The sequence below is a fragment of the Bombus fervidus genome, chromosome 3 (assembly GCF_041682495.2).
Source record: "Bombus fervidus isolate BK054 chromosome 3, iyBomFerv1, whole genome shotgun sequence".
NCBI classification, from domain to species: Eukaryota; Metazoa; Arthropoda; class Insecta; order Hymenoptera; family Apidae; genus Bombus; species Bombus fervidus.
In genome coordinates this window covers 16,595,619-16,608,274 of record NC_091519.1, presented here as the reverse complement: position 1 = coordinate 16,608,274, position 12,656 = coordinate 16,595,619, and the positions used below count along the sequence as shown (strand labels likewise).

General features: G+C 39.1%; 1 protein-coding gene across 11 annotated transcripts in view; it reads right to left on the bottom strand.

The window, feature by feature from the left end:
* Nucleotides 1-12,656, bottom strand: part of LOC139985967 (RNA binding protein fox-1 homolog 2) — a 183,954-nt gene that overhangs the window by 22,743 nt on the left and 148,555 nt on the right. For 7 of the 11 annotated variants that reach the window (XR_011799533.1, XR_011799532.1, XM_072000891.1 and 4 more), the window contains one exon: nt 3,382-3,529. The exons of the other annotated variants lie outside the window; for them this stretch is intronic. Coding sequence is in view for 5 of the 7 variants with exons in the window: in XM_072000891.1 (XP_071856992.1) it covers nt 3,382-3,529 (148 nt within the window). In the remaining 2 variants the exon portion in view is untranslated. The remainder of the gene's footprint in view (nt 1-3,381; nt 3,530-12,656) is intronic. 11 annotated transcript variants of the gene reach the window in all.

The following is a 12,656-nucleotide window of genomic DNA, read 5'->3' as shown; positions in this document are numbered from 1 at the left end:
TGTGCCTCAACTAACTCGTTGTCTTTAGATTTCAGCGTCGGTCCACGTTCAACTTCCGCCTCGAAGAGATCAAGGAGCGTTTGTGCGACTCGCGTCTTTTGTTTCTTTTCCTCTCTCGCTTTTATCGTACGATCTTTTTTTGCCTTTTCGTCACAAAGTTCAGAGAGAAGGAAAAGCGACTTGTAAAGCAAAGTGTATCAGTAAGCGCTCAGTTAATGTAATTTAGTTCGTTTAACGAAGTAAAGTTTCTTTCTCTGTCGCTCGGCCAACTTTCTTCAGGTATTAATCCAGATATGCCTGTTAATTAAGATTCTGATAGCAAGACGATTCTTTTTTATTTCCAGATTTTTGCCAACACTCGGCGTTTCACGTAATATCTTTTGTTTGTTAAGCTCAGTTGGAATAATAAACTAATCATCGCTATCAATAATAATATAAGAATTTACATAACACGTTCAATTTAAATAACAAATAGAGGTTTTAAATATTCGGTAGAAGAAAATGATATTATTAGCGTATGGTAAATTTATAACGTATAAAATAGAATGTATTATTTTTTAAAAATAGTATGAAGCAAAAATTCACTTATATCTGGATTAATTACAGAAAAGAATCTATTTTTTTTTTTTTTTAAATATCGATACTGATATGAACGTTTGAAATTTTTGACAATATTTAACAATTTTTCCCGAGGGTTTTTCCAAGCTTACTTGCTCCTTTTCTTTCGATCGAGCGCTCCGAATCTCTTCAAGAAACAGAGGTCTCCGTGGGGATTAGTACAAAAGAGAGAAAATTATTGGCGCAGCTGGTTACAGGCTAGAAAACTTGATACAACGAGCAACAAGTAAACATCAACAATCAACAACAACAACGGAATAAGTATTAAACAATCAACTACCGTGCAAGTGTCGCACGTGTGGTTAGCGCGAGTACAAAAACGGAAGTTAAAAACGAGAGCTGCTTATTCGACTGGATGGTTACAGAAGCCAGACCTGACATCCGGTCGCTATTTAGTACAATACAAAACTCGGGGTGTGCGTCAAGAAAACAAGACTAGAGCGTGATGCATTTTACAGCAGGCACATTCCAAAAACACATTGGTAAGATCGTGAGAGTTAAACAAGAGAATAAATCGAACATGGCAACGAATCGATCTGTGGTCTGACGAATGTCCTCTTAAAACCATTTTCTCGAAAGATCTTCCATTTCTTTCGATTTAATAAAATTTATCTATGTTTGCGAAAATCGAATTGAACTCTAATCGAATTTTTCAATCATTACGTACTAAAGGAATTTCCAGATAGAAATTCAAAATTCGTTGGCCTATCTTCATCGGCTTTCATAGTGACGTGTATGTTCTCCAATTAACGATAATTAATTAATGGGTTAACGACCGGATACCGGTAGGGGTTGGTACTGATGAACATGAGCCGTGGCAAGCTGGATATTCAATAACGTGATCCCGAAACATCCAAAAATGTGGAGAATTCAATTTCCCGAACGTTATTCCGCGCTCGTGCAAATAAAAACCAATCGATCCGAACAAAATAAAAATATGCACGAAGAAAGCGGAGCGAGAAAGAAATTCGTGCACGTTTATCGAATAGTTTTTCAAGACGAACGATTCGAAATAAGGCTAAGATCTTCATTAAATGAATATGAATTCTGATAGAAATTCCGTACAAGTAAAATTTATAATTAATATTGTAAATTTTATAAGGAATATATGTTTTGATAAAAATTCGGATAAAAGTTCTATCGAAGATCAAAGATTCGAAATAGGCCAACGATGTTTCGACACGTTGCGAAACGAATGGAAAGAGAATTAAAGGGCTTGAGAAAAAAAAAAAAAAAGAAAAACAAAGTAAAAAAAGGAGAGAAAATACACAATCCACGTTGGACCACAGATCGATAATCGTCGCGTATGTAACGTCGCCCTAAATGGCGTGTGGGGTTCGCTAATTACGTGAAAGAAACATCGATAATGTGTGCCCCAGAGAGAAGAAGGTTGCTGAGGAAGGGCGTAACGGTGTAGAATGGAAAAAAAGAAGAGAAAAGGGGGTGGAGAAAGAAAGAAAGAAACGGTGGTGCTCGACGAATAGTCGTGGCGAGAATGCAACAGCACCGTCGCTTCCGATGTATTCTCCCCGTTCTCGTTGTTTCGTTCTTCGAACTCGAAGATCCTCTCGATGCTGCGTATCGTGTCATCTTTTCTTTTTTTTTTTGTCACAAGGGAAACGCATCTGTTATTGTCTGTGTGCATTGTACGACCAGGGTAAATGGAGCGAAGGAGCGAGAGTTGACGCGTCGAAGAAAAAAACAGATCGGAGGAAAAGCAGGATAGTGCGTAGGAGAAGCTTCGATAAATTTTGTCAAAAGAGATTGCCTCTTAAATCAACACGAAGAAGGACATTGATTTCTTGCAAAGTATTCTTCGTCGAGTGGATGGAACGATGGCCAAATCGTGTTACGAATGGTAGCACGAAACAGAAGCTAAAACAAAGGTAGATACGCAATTTGTGGAAACGCGAGATCGTTCAATTATCCGGAAATACGCGGTAGGCATCGCGGTGTTGGGTTTCCGTGCAATTCAAAGAGTAGTCTTTTTAATTAATTCGTTTTAATCGCACCCTGCTAATCTATTTTATCGATTACGCGACCATTGCACGATCGCTGTTAATTAAGTCAGCCTACTAAAACGCTGACTAACTAATTCGACCGCTTGTTCTCCGCAGAGGGAATCTTTTTGGAAAATCGACGTTCAACGAGGATACCACGATGGTCATCCTCGATTTCGAAGAAATTACATCCATTTGCAGCTTTTCGACGGAGGCAATCTCTCAACTAACGAGGTTTTGTGGTTCGTCGAGGGAAAAGATGTCTCTTAATTTCGTTTAATCGACGAATTCCAAATATCGAGGAATAAAAAGAAGAGGAAAAGTTCTATCTTAAAACTTCTATCGTTAATGGAAAACAGAAAATATACAAAAGTAAAAATTTACACAAACATTCACGATCTACGAACGAGCCTAAAATCTACGCTTCCTTTCACGAAGAAAAATTGCAAAAATTCCCACCGCGAAATGCTCGTTCGAGATCTGTCGATTTTGCTTCGGCTCGTCATCGCGACGATAATAACGTCCGAAGTTTCCTGTACCGGTGGCGTCGATCAGACGACGACAAAAGAGACGCTCGTTCCCCTTGACGTCGGCGCGTTTCTGAAAATTCCGAAGCCGAGGAATCGTGACGATGGAGAAACCGGGTTAGCGGAACAAAGAATAAGAAAAGGATGGAACGTCGGGGAATAAGTGACGTGCTGGTGTGTGGTTTCGTTGAATCTCGCGTCGCTTCCGGGCTGGATTATTAGAAGTCTCTCTGTACCTTCGTCTCGCCGCCGCCCTGGGTGCAAGGACGAGCGGTGCAGCTGCAGGGGATGGGGTCACCGCGGCTGCGGCGACTGCTGCAGCTGCAGCTGCCGATGGCGCCGCCGCCCCAAGCCAGCTCCACGGCATGGCCGGCAACCTGTATCCTGTTTTTGTCAGAAACTGTTAGTTCGTTGCATCGTCGTACCATTATTCTCGCGATTATAGGCTACATCACGTCCCGATCAATCCCTATTTGCCACTGTGGATCTTTGTTTTTCTTAAACTTGTCCGTTAAATTGCCTTCAAAAGTCAGACAAAAGTACCATTTATACACAGGTTCGCTAAAGTATTCGATCGCTTGTAAACGTTTTTCACGAATACATTTTACATACAAAGATTTTGAAATTTCATTAGCAAGATCGTATTGGCAATGTTTGAAATAAATCTGAAAATGTATATTTAATCAGATACACGCTGTATAATAATTCTTTTACTAAACGTACGTCTCCAATAGATATCTGGCGATTTCTTTATACACTGTCAGATTGCTTTCCATATAATCACAGCAATTGTGTTTTATCGTATTGTTCATGAAATTCCAAAATGCTTTATATAACACATACAACATGAACATAAAAGTTTACTATGATAAGCGCTCGAATACTTTTACGAGTCAGTATAACTCGCGATACGTGAGTATATACGGTATACATGAGCATATACACGTGTAATATAGAAATGTGATCGATAATCTATTATTGCTTCATAAATTATTATTATTATTAAGAATATATTATTCTATAGACGATTTAACGTTAATTATGTCGATTCGAGTTTATACTGACTATTCGCCGTATTACAGTGCATGTGATTTGTTATAGAGGGAGCATAGTAATTGGACGTCGACGATAATATATATTGATTGGTAGGGCGTTTCCGGAACAATTTAATACGTCTGATTGGTTATTGCTTGGGATTATGCTCATACCTGTGGTACATTTCTGGCTCGATATTCTGAGTATCTGCATTAATGTTTCAGGGTGTTCCCTGTTTTATTAGGAGTTTATTGGAAAGTTGGATCCACGGTGCCGATTAGGGGTTGAAAATGGCAGCTTGTCGTTAAAGTATCTCTCTGTTTCATTAATGCGCGTATTATTGTCCGTGACACGGAAATACCATTTTGGAAATGTTTGGTCGAATGATCGATAACCTTCGATACCCTGCGCGACTTCCACGGGCAACAAACACGCGACCTGACGAATTAATTGACATTTGCAGTTTTACAATTATGGCATTCTCGGTGTCAGTTAGCGAGTATGTTTCTATTAGAAAGTTATTTCTCTTTTAATTTATATTTGCTTCTTCTCGTCTCATCCTTCTGTCTTTTGTTTCCTCCTCATTTCGCGAGAAAATAATTCGATCAACGAACCTCTTCGATCCTATTTTATAATTCCATTCCGATCACACGAGATCCATCGTTTTCTTCACTTTTCCCCTGATAAAATCAACGATAAATTTAATGAAAACATCAATCAGCGAGTCACGCCGATTCGAAAAACTGTTCCTGTAGGAAATTTAAATAAATTCCACCTTATCTCTCTCTTATTTTCCTATCTTACGAGACCTAATCTCCTAACGATTACAATAAAACAGAATTTTATCGACGCTAATCATCTTTCACCTAAATCAGGAAGTAGCAATGATATCGAAGATAAGCTGATATGGAAGACAAGCTGTTATCGAATACAAGAAACTGATACATGCAAAATATTTTTCTTTTCTTAAAGATATATTTAAGCTCTGAATCAACCCTTGTTCGTGAACTAAGCAGAATTGTCAGCAATATTTCTTACCTAAACCAAGATTACTAGTAACAAAAATCTGAATAAATTCCAGTTAAGTTATCACGAAGAATTTAACTTTCCTGCGATTCCTACGATCGAGTTATAAGCTTGAACGATAGCGACTACACACGATATCGTTATCGTCGAATCGTAGAATGGCCACGAGAAAGGGGCTTTCACCGACAAAAGGAATTCAACACCGTCCCCACGAATCGTCCAGGCGAATTACAGAAGCGTGGGTAACGCTAGAAACGGCATAATCAAATATCGGAACAGATTAACACCATCGCGAAACCGCGTATTCAAATTTCATGCAGATCTCCGTGTCACTGCGGTCTGCGTTTCGCAAGCGGCAGTTGCGATTCGTTAGGAACAACGTTTCGATATGGATTTATTAAATTCCAGGTATTCTCGTTTAATTACGAATTTTCTGCCAGAACCACTGTCATTCTTCCCTCTGTATATTGTACCATCATTTTCACGTGCCTTTCGTGACTCTATGCTCTCGAGTATTTAGCGAGAAATCGTTTATTACAAGGAATTTGAGAAATTTTTCTGGAGCTTCTAAATTTCCAGAATCTTTTCTTAGTATTTTAGAAACGCGATTCTTCTTCCTTTGTTCCACATCGTACATCGTGATTCTATTTCTTAGATTTTCAAAATATTTGCTAATTAGGAAGAACCATGAACGAGCAACGTCATAAAGAATACACAATGTTCGTGTCGTGACCTTTTTCTATAAATCTAGATTTAAAATAAAAGGTATTCTAAAAGTTGTTAGAAATAAATTGAGAATTTCGTCGAAACGTTGCAACAATGTTCTATCTTATGCAGACAATTTTCCGAATCGCAAACTATTTGGAAAGTGGCCGTAAGTAGCTTCGTTTTAATTAATTTTTTAATTCTAGCAAGAATAATTCTAAAATAATGAAACTAGTCGCTGTGAGAATGCACTGAATCACGTGGAAATAGATTTAACTAACTATACGATATTTTCGAGATACTACTCGCTCTTCGATTCGAAAGGGAGGTACATATTTAATGTGCACGAACCTAACAGTATTGGATGTCGCGGTTGTTAGAAAGCAAGTTACCCCGGTGGAACAAGAGCTGTCTAAAACTATAGCAAACTATGAGAAATCGCAACGGTAGCGAGCATTCAATTTTCATTGCAGAGAAATCGATGCTTCTCTCTGTTCCTGTTTTACGATAAACGTCCAAAAACTTCTATTTACGTGTTTCTATCGATTTTCCAATCGGCTAGAACTTCCAACCTAACGCAAAGTTTCCTTCGTACTTTCGACTACCGCTAACATTTTTCTGATTTTTTCGTTGCAGCTTCTCGATAATTTCGTACGCAATAATATTGTACATCGGTCGTTCCGTTTTTTATTGTACGAAGGGCGAACTTACACGGTCTCTCGGGAGTTTTTTAATTAAAATTCCGTATTCCCATAACGATACTCGTTCGGCGAACCGAGACAATGTATTATTAATTAACTCGGCCTCCCGTCGACGTTGATTTACTCGCGCAACAATACGCCGCCTATTTATCCGCGAATACGATTGAACTGCTAATTAGGACTGCGTTTATTTATCGACTCCTCGTCAATCCGACTGACACGACTCGCGATGAAAACCCTCGATTATTGTTTCTCTTTCTTTTCTCTTCTTTTCTGCACAGTTCTCTATCAACGTTCGCGTAATTGCACGCCCATTGCGATTCGATGTTTCTTCGTTGCAATCAAATACAAGATTCTTCATATACAATGCGATTTAAACAAGAGAAAATAAAACAGCAATTACGATGAATGGAAATCGTTAGCATCGCTTGAAATTTAACAGCTACGCGTTACCGATTTTTCGATATAAAAATGAAATTATCATAAATAAAAATTGCGAATGTATTTAATATTTAATTGACACGTGTCCATTGATTCTTGACCTTCAATGAGCAATAAGATTCGATAAGAAAGTTGCAGGCTATTTTACGCATTGTAACGGGGTTTATTCGCGTCGTAGGATTTCTCCCTCTCTCCCTTCAATGAAATTTCCAATTCTCGTTTCCCCTGGAACATTCTTGCCTATAAATTCCCTAGGGAGCACCGGCAGCGAGCTCGTCAAGTGGGCTTCCTGCAGCCACGCCTCGAGTACCACCGCAGTAATTAATATGATTGAATTGCCGATTCGACGCGGGCAATCGGTACATTTCGTACGATCGTTCAATAAAGGTAATGCAAATTATGACACAAGTATTTTTTCTCTTTTCTTCACGAACTAGAAATTTTCTAGAAACGTATAAACCGTAATGATCGTACTATCCGATTATAGAGTATCGATAATATCACGTTATTATCCAATCCAAATACAGAAGATATTCAAATTCCAAAAAAACCGAAGGACAATTATACATTTTACGAAGATATCTCTACGGAAGATATTCAAATTCCAAAAGAACCGAAGGGCAATTATACATTTTTCGAGGACATCTCTACGGAAGATAATCAAATTCCAAAAGAACCGAAGAACAATTATACATTTTACGAGGATATCTCTACGGAAGATATTCAAATTCCAAAAGAACCGAAGGACAACTATACATTTTACGAAGATATCTCTACGGAAGATATTCAAATTCCAAAAGAACCGAAGGACAATTATACATTTTTCGAGGATATCTCTACAGAAGATATTCAAATTCCAAAAGAACCGAAGTTTTTGGGACGAGAAATTATATTCGTAATAATCTATACAATTATAGGATATTGGTTTATATCGTGTTATTATTCAATCGTTGATTATCGAACTATAGAAATTATAGTAAATACCCGCGAGAAAATCTGTACGGTAGAAGTTAATTTTTCGAGACGACATCTCCCCTTTAAAGCAACCTTCGAGCATTTTTTCGCAATATTTGCCAGACCACGAACGCGACACGGGACGAGCGCCAGAAGCGTTTCTTTTGAATTATTAAGCGGACAAATGAAACGCGCCCAGACGGAGAATCAATGAAATTTCTGCCGTTGGTTGGCAGCCACGTGCGTCGCCAGTCATTCGCGATTACGTTGAATAATTAACAGCCACCGAATTCAGTCGTAATTAATTATGCAAATAACTAGCGCGTTCAATTTGTTATTAGATTCATTTGAATCGGCGACGATTAACGAGCCGGGCGACAACGAATTCCCTCGACGTGTACGAAAACCCAACCCCCTTGCGGTTCACCAATGAATTACAAGGAAAATCCTCCCGTAAAATCGATGTAGGGTGGCAAGATGTATCTTTGAATAATGAATAATATCAATCATTTTGTTATTCATCGGTTATATCCATTTCCGGACGATAATTCACTCTAGTTGCTTATTAATTGATGAAATATGCGTTTTTAAGGTATTGATACGGCTCGTAAAAATTGATCATTTAAAGCGAATCTTTTATTTTCTTTTTCCTTCATCGAAATCTATCAAGTACGAAGAACTATTTAAACGATTTCGAGAATTTCGAAAGAACGTTCAATTTGTACAATTCCTATTCCTTAGCCATCCATCGCACAACGCTCGAATCGCCTTTATTTCGAATAAGAATTTTCAATGAATTCAAACAACAGGCAATTTCTACCGTCACACGAATATTTGTGCAATTCCTATTTCTCATAACACCCCAACCAACCGCTATTTCAACGAATCCTAAAGAATTTCCAACAAATTCGAACCAACTTCTCAGCCAATTTCTATCGCACAAATATTTATACAATTCGCTTGGCAGAAGCGAATATCCAAGAAGATTATCCAAATATTCCCAGTTCGAATAATTCCAAAGAATCACCAACGAGTCCAAACGATAGCCAACCTCTACCATCGCACACGTATTTATACAGTTCTTATTTCCTCGCCATTCCTCGCCCAACATAAATCATCCCTTCGTCGAACCATTTAACATCCCCTCCGTTTCTCCAGAAAATTTTCAAAAAAAAAAGAAAAAAGCAGAAAAAAATCCACCAACATTACCATGTAGAATCGCAAAATTTTCTCACAAAAGATCATTCAACACGATCGTAGATGCGGTGCGGAAGCGACGAGCGTGTGCTGGCGTAACCTTGAATCGATGAAAAGCCGTAGCTCCGCAGCGTCGCGGATCAATGGGAGTTGGCGCATCGGGGTTTGCGTACATCGGGAGTCATCGTCGGTCCATGAGGCTGTGAGTAATTAATACGATTGAATTCTATTCTGCAGGGCTGGTGCAGCAGCTTTGAGGCTTTCGCGCGCTGCAGAAGCTTCGGAATGGTGAGAGGAGAGGGTGGCCCGACGATGGGGTCGTAAAGGGTGCAGGAGGGGTGGCTGTGCTGGCAGGGTTGCTGCGAGCGATCAATAAACGCCGCTGCCAGCATCCACCCCTGGATCTACGTCTCTCCACTCTCCCTCTTTCTCTGTCTTTTCTTTCCACCCTCTTCTTTTCTGTTTTCACCCCTCTCGACATCTTTTTTTTCTCACGCGCATCTCCTCTCGAGAAACTTCTTCGTCTCCTCGTTTCAATCTTCCGTGTTCCTTCTCCGATCGTCTCTTCTCTTTCTTCCTCCCTCCTTTTTTTTTTATAAGGGTAGTTCCTAAGAGATTCGCTATTCCGTGTCTTTGTTTCGAGATTGAAGTTCATTCTACGTTTTCCTGCTGATCGATTTTACGCGTGCCTGCCTACACGCTTCCGGTTTCTTCGTCCTTTTCTTTTTTTTTTCAGTTTGTCTCTTCGTCGAGCGAAGTCTCTTGGATTTCACTCTCGATTTTTCCCATCGATTCTCTCACGAACGTCTTGATTTTTATTTTTGCAAGACGGCTCTCGCGTTTTCGCATACACTTTCCCTCTTTGCGTTTCCGCCCAAGGGAATTCTCGCTCGCACTCTGCCCAGTAACGTATAATACAAATTTCTGTTTCCTTTTTATATTCACGTTCGCTGTTATTCCTTGTCGCGTTCAATTCTGCTCCCGCACGTACAGATATATATTTCGTACTAAAAAATAGCGAAAATTCTGTGCAACATTTTTTCATTAGCTGCGTCGTTTCGTTCCCTTTTAAATTCATTTTGCCGGCTAATAATACACAATTTTCCATTTCCTTTCGGTTTTATATTGAAAATAAAATGCTAAAAATTCTGTGTAATGGTTTCTCATCGTTTTCACGATGTACCCGTCTTTAGAATATATTCCCGTTTGTAATATACGATTTTTTCTTTTATCCTCTTACGTTTTTATGTATTTTATTCTATTAAAAAATATTGAAAATTCTATGCGATAGTCTTTTTTACCATTTTTCGCTTCTTTGCCTGCTACGTCGCAATTTCTCGTTTAATTTTACTCTACTCACGGTCTCACGGTTACATCCTTTAATCTCTTAATACTTCTCATCTATCCCAGCACCAAATATTATTTCATCGCACCGTCGTTTATTCTGCAGCATCCGTTTTTCTTTGCCCGCGCACGATTCACCTCTTTGTCCTTCAATTCGTTCCATCAACTGCTTTTTCGCTGCCTGGAGAGTTTCCGCGCGAAGAAAGGCAATAAGTCGATACAACAGAGGGGCGAACCAACTCGAATTTCTCTCTCCTATTGTAGCAATTTTCTTTCGAAAGCTCCCGCGAACGTATCCGTATAGCGAAGAATTCCACGGTGAAAAGAAAACAATTCGTCTTTCTCGACGCTTCCGCCGCAAAATCACCGACTAACCGTACAAAGGATTTTTAAAGAGCAAATGATCCCAATGGAGAAACATTCTCTGGCTCCTTCCTGACCGAATCCCTAACCTTTCTAAAGTCAACATACTTTTTATCGTTTCTGTCATCTTCCGAACGTTCCATAGGTCTCAGCGTTGTCGAAAAAATTATAGCAACTCAGTTACCTTGCTCGAAAGTAATTCTTCGAACATATTCAATCTCGTTAGTTGATCTCGTTAGTCTTGGAAGGATCGAAACGCTAAAAATCCCTCTTTCAATTAAAACGAATGCAAGATTGGAATGTGAAAAATTGAAAGATCTTACCACGATTGAAACATTGAATAGAAACTCGCTTAGACGAAACTTTAGATTTCACCTGGCTGCCTGATTTACAGTTTTCCATCGACAAATCGTTCGAGAGACAGAATGACAATGTGATTTCCAAGAGAAAAGGAACGTCACGTGAGGATCGTTAAGCGAGATTGAATTAGAGACGAGGAAAGTGAATTCGCAGCCAAGAGATTAATGCGTTCGCGAAGATCGAATATGCCGATCAACCGAATTACCTGCTGAATGATCTCTTTAAAATCGCGTACAGATTAAATTCACGACTCGATTTCTTCTGACAACCGCTGCTTCTTCGTTCGAAGGATGAATTTTTGAAGATTCATGGAAGATGATAGAAACACACTTTCAAGATTATATAGATAGAAAGAATCTAACGAATCTAAAGATTCCTCGATAAAAATCGACCGATATGATATTTTTCTTGGATCAAGGATATTTACGTAAATTTCGCTAGATCCTCTGCGATCAAAATTCCAATGAGATTTTCCAAGACTCTTTGCTTCTAACAAACGTATCCTGTACATATAGATGAGTAGATTCCCTACACCTCTTGCAAGTAAAATTCCAAAGAAGTTTCCAAGAATCGCTTGTCTCAATAGACTGCATCCTCCATAAACATTTCGTCGAATTTTTCGCGATAAAAATTCCAGAGCGATTCTAAAAAAGAAAAAAAAAATAAGAGAAAATATACGAAGAATTCCGAGAACTGCTAGCCTCAACAAACGTAATTAATTTAAAACTAATTAAAAATTTCTCAATTCGTTACTTCCTAAGAGCGATCTAATATCCTAAAAATCTCATCGACAGCAAAAAAAGAAAAAAATCGAGAAAAATGATCTTGTAATTACGACTCGATAGAAAGGAATAGTTACGACTCGCGACAATGACTCGCAAAAGGTGTGACAGCAGAGAAAGGAATGGTGAATAGGGGATGGAAAGGGTGACAAGAGAAGTAGAGCGAAAATAGAGTACACACATCGAGGCAGACGCGGAACACAGCCCCGGGGGCGAAAAGTCAAATGCACTAGAGAACCACAGTCGCATGAGCCACGAGTAAAGCAACAGTGATTAGGTGTGTGTAGATTACTCGCTACTCCTCTTTGCCAATTATGCGTGGTAACGTCAACGTTCTCAGGACTCGACTAACGGTAATCGTCGGATGACCTGGCAATTTTGATCTTTCTTGAATAGGAGAGCGGGTTTGTCCATCTCTCGACCGGCAGAAATCACTGGACCAATCTTCTTTTGGTCAGTTTTCAGTGTCGAATAGGGATGGTTTCAAAGGGAAAGATGCTGGCTGGGTTATCGCGAAAGATTCCGAGTTCCTTTACTTTAGCCACCTTTGCTTTCAAGCATATTTTAACCTTTCATGAACCGACAAAAACGAATAAACGAATT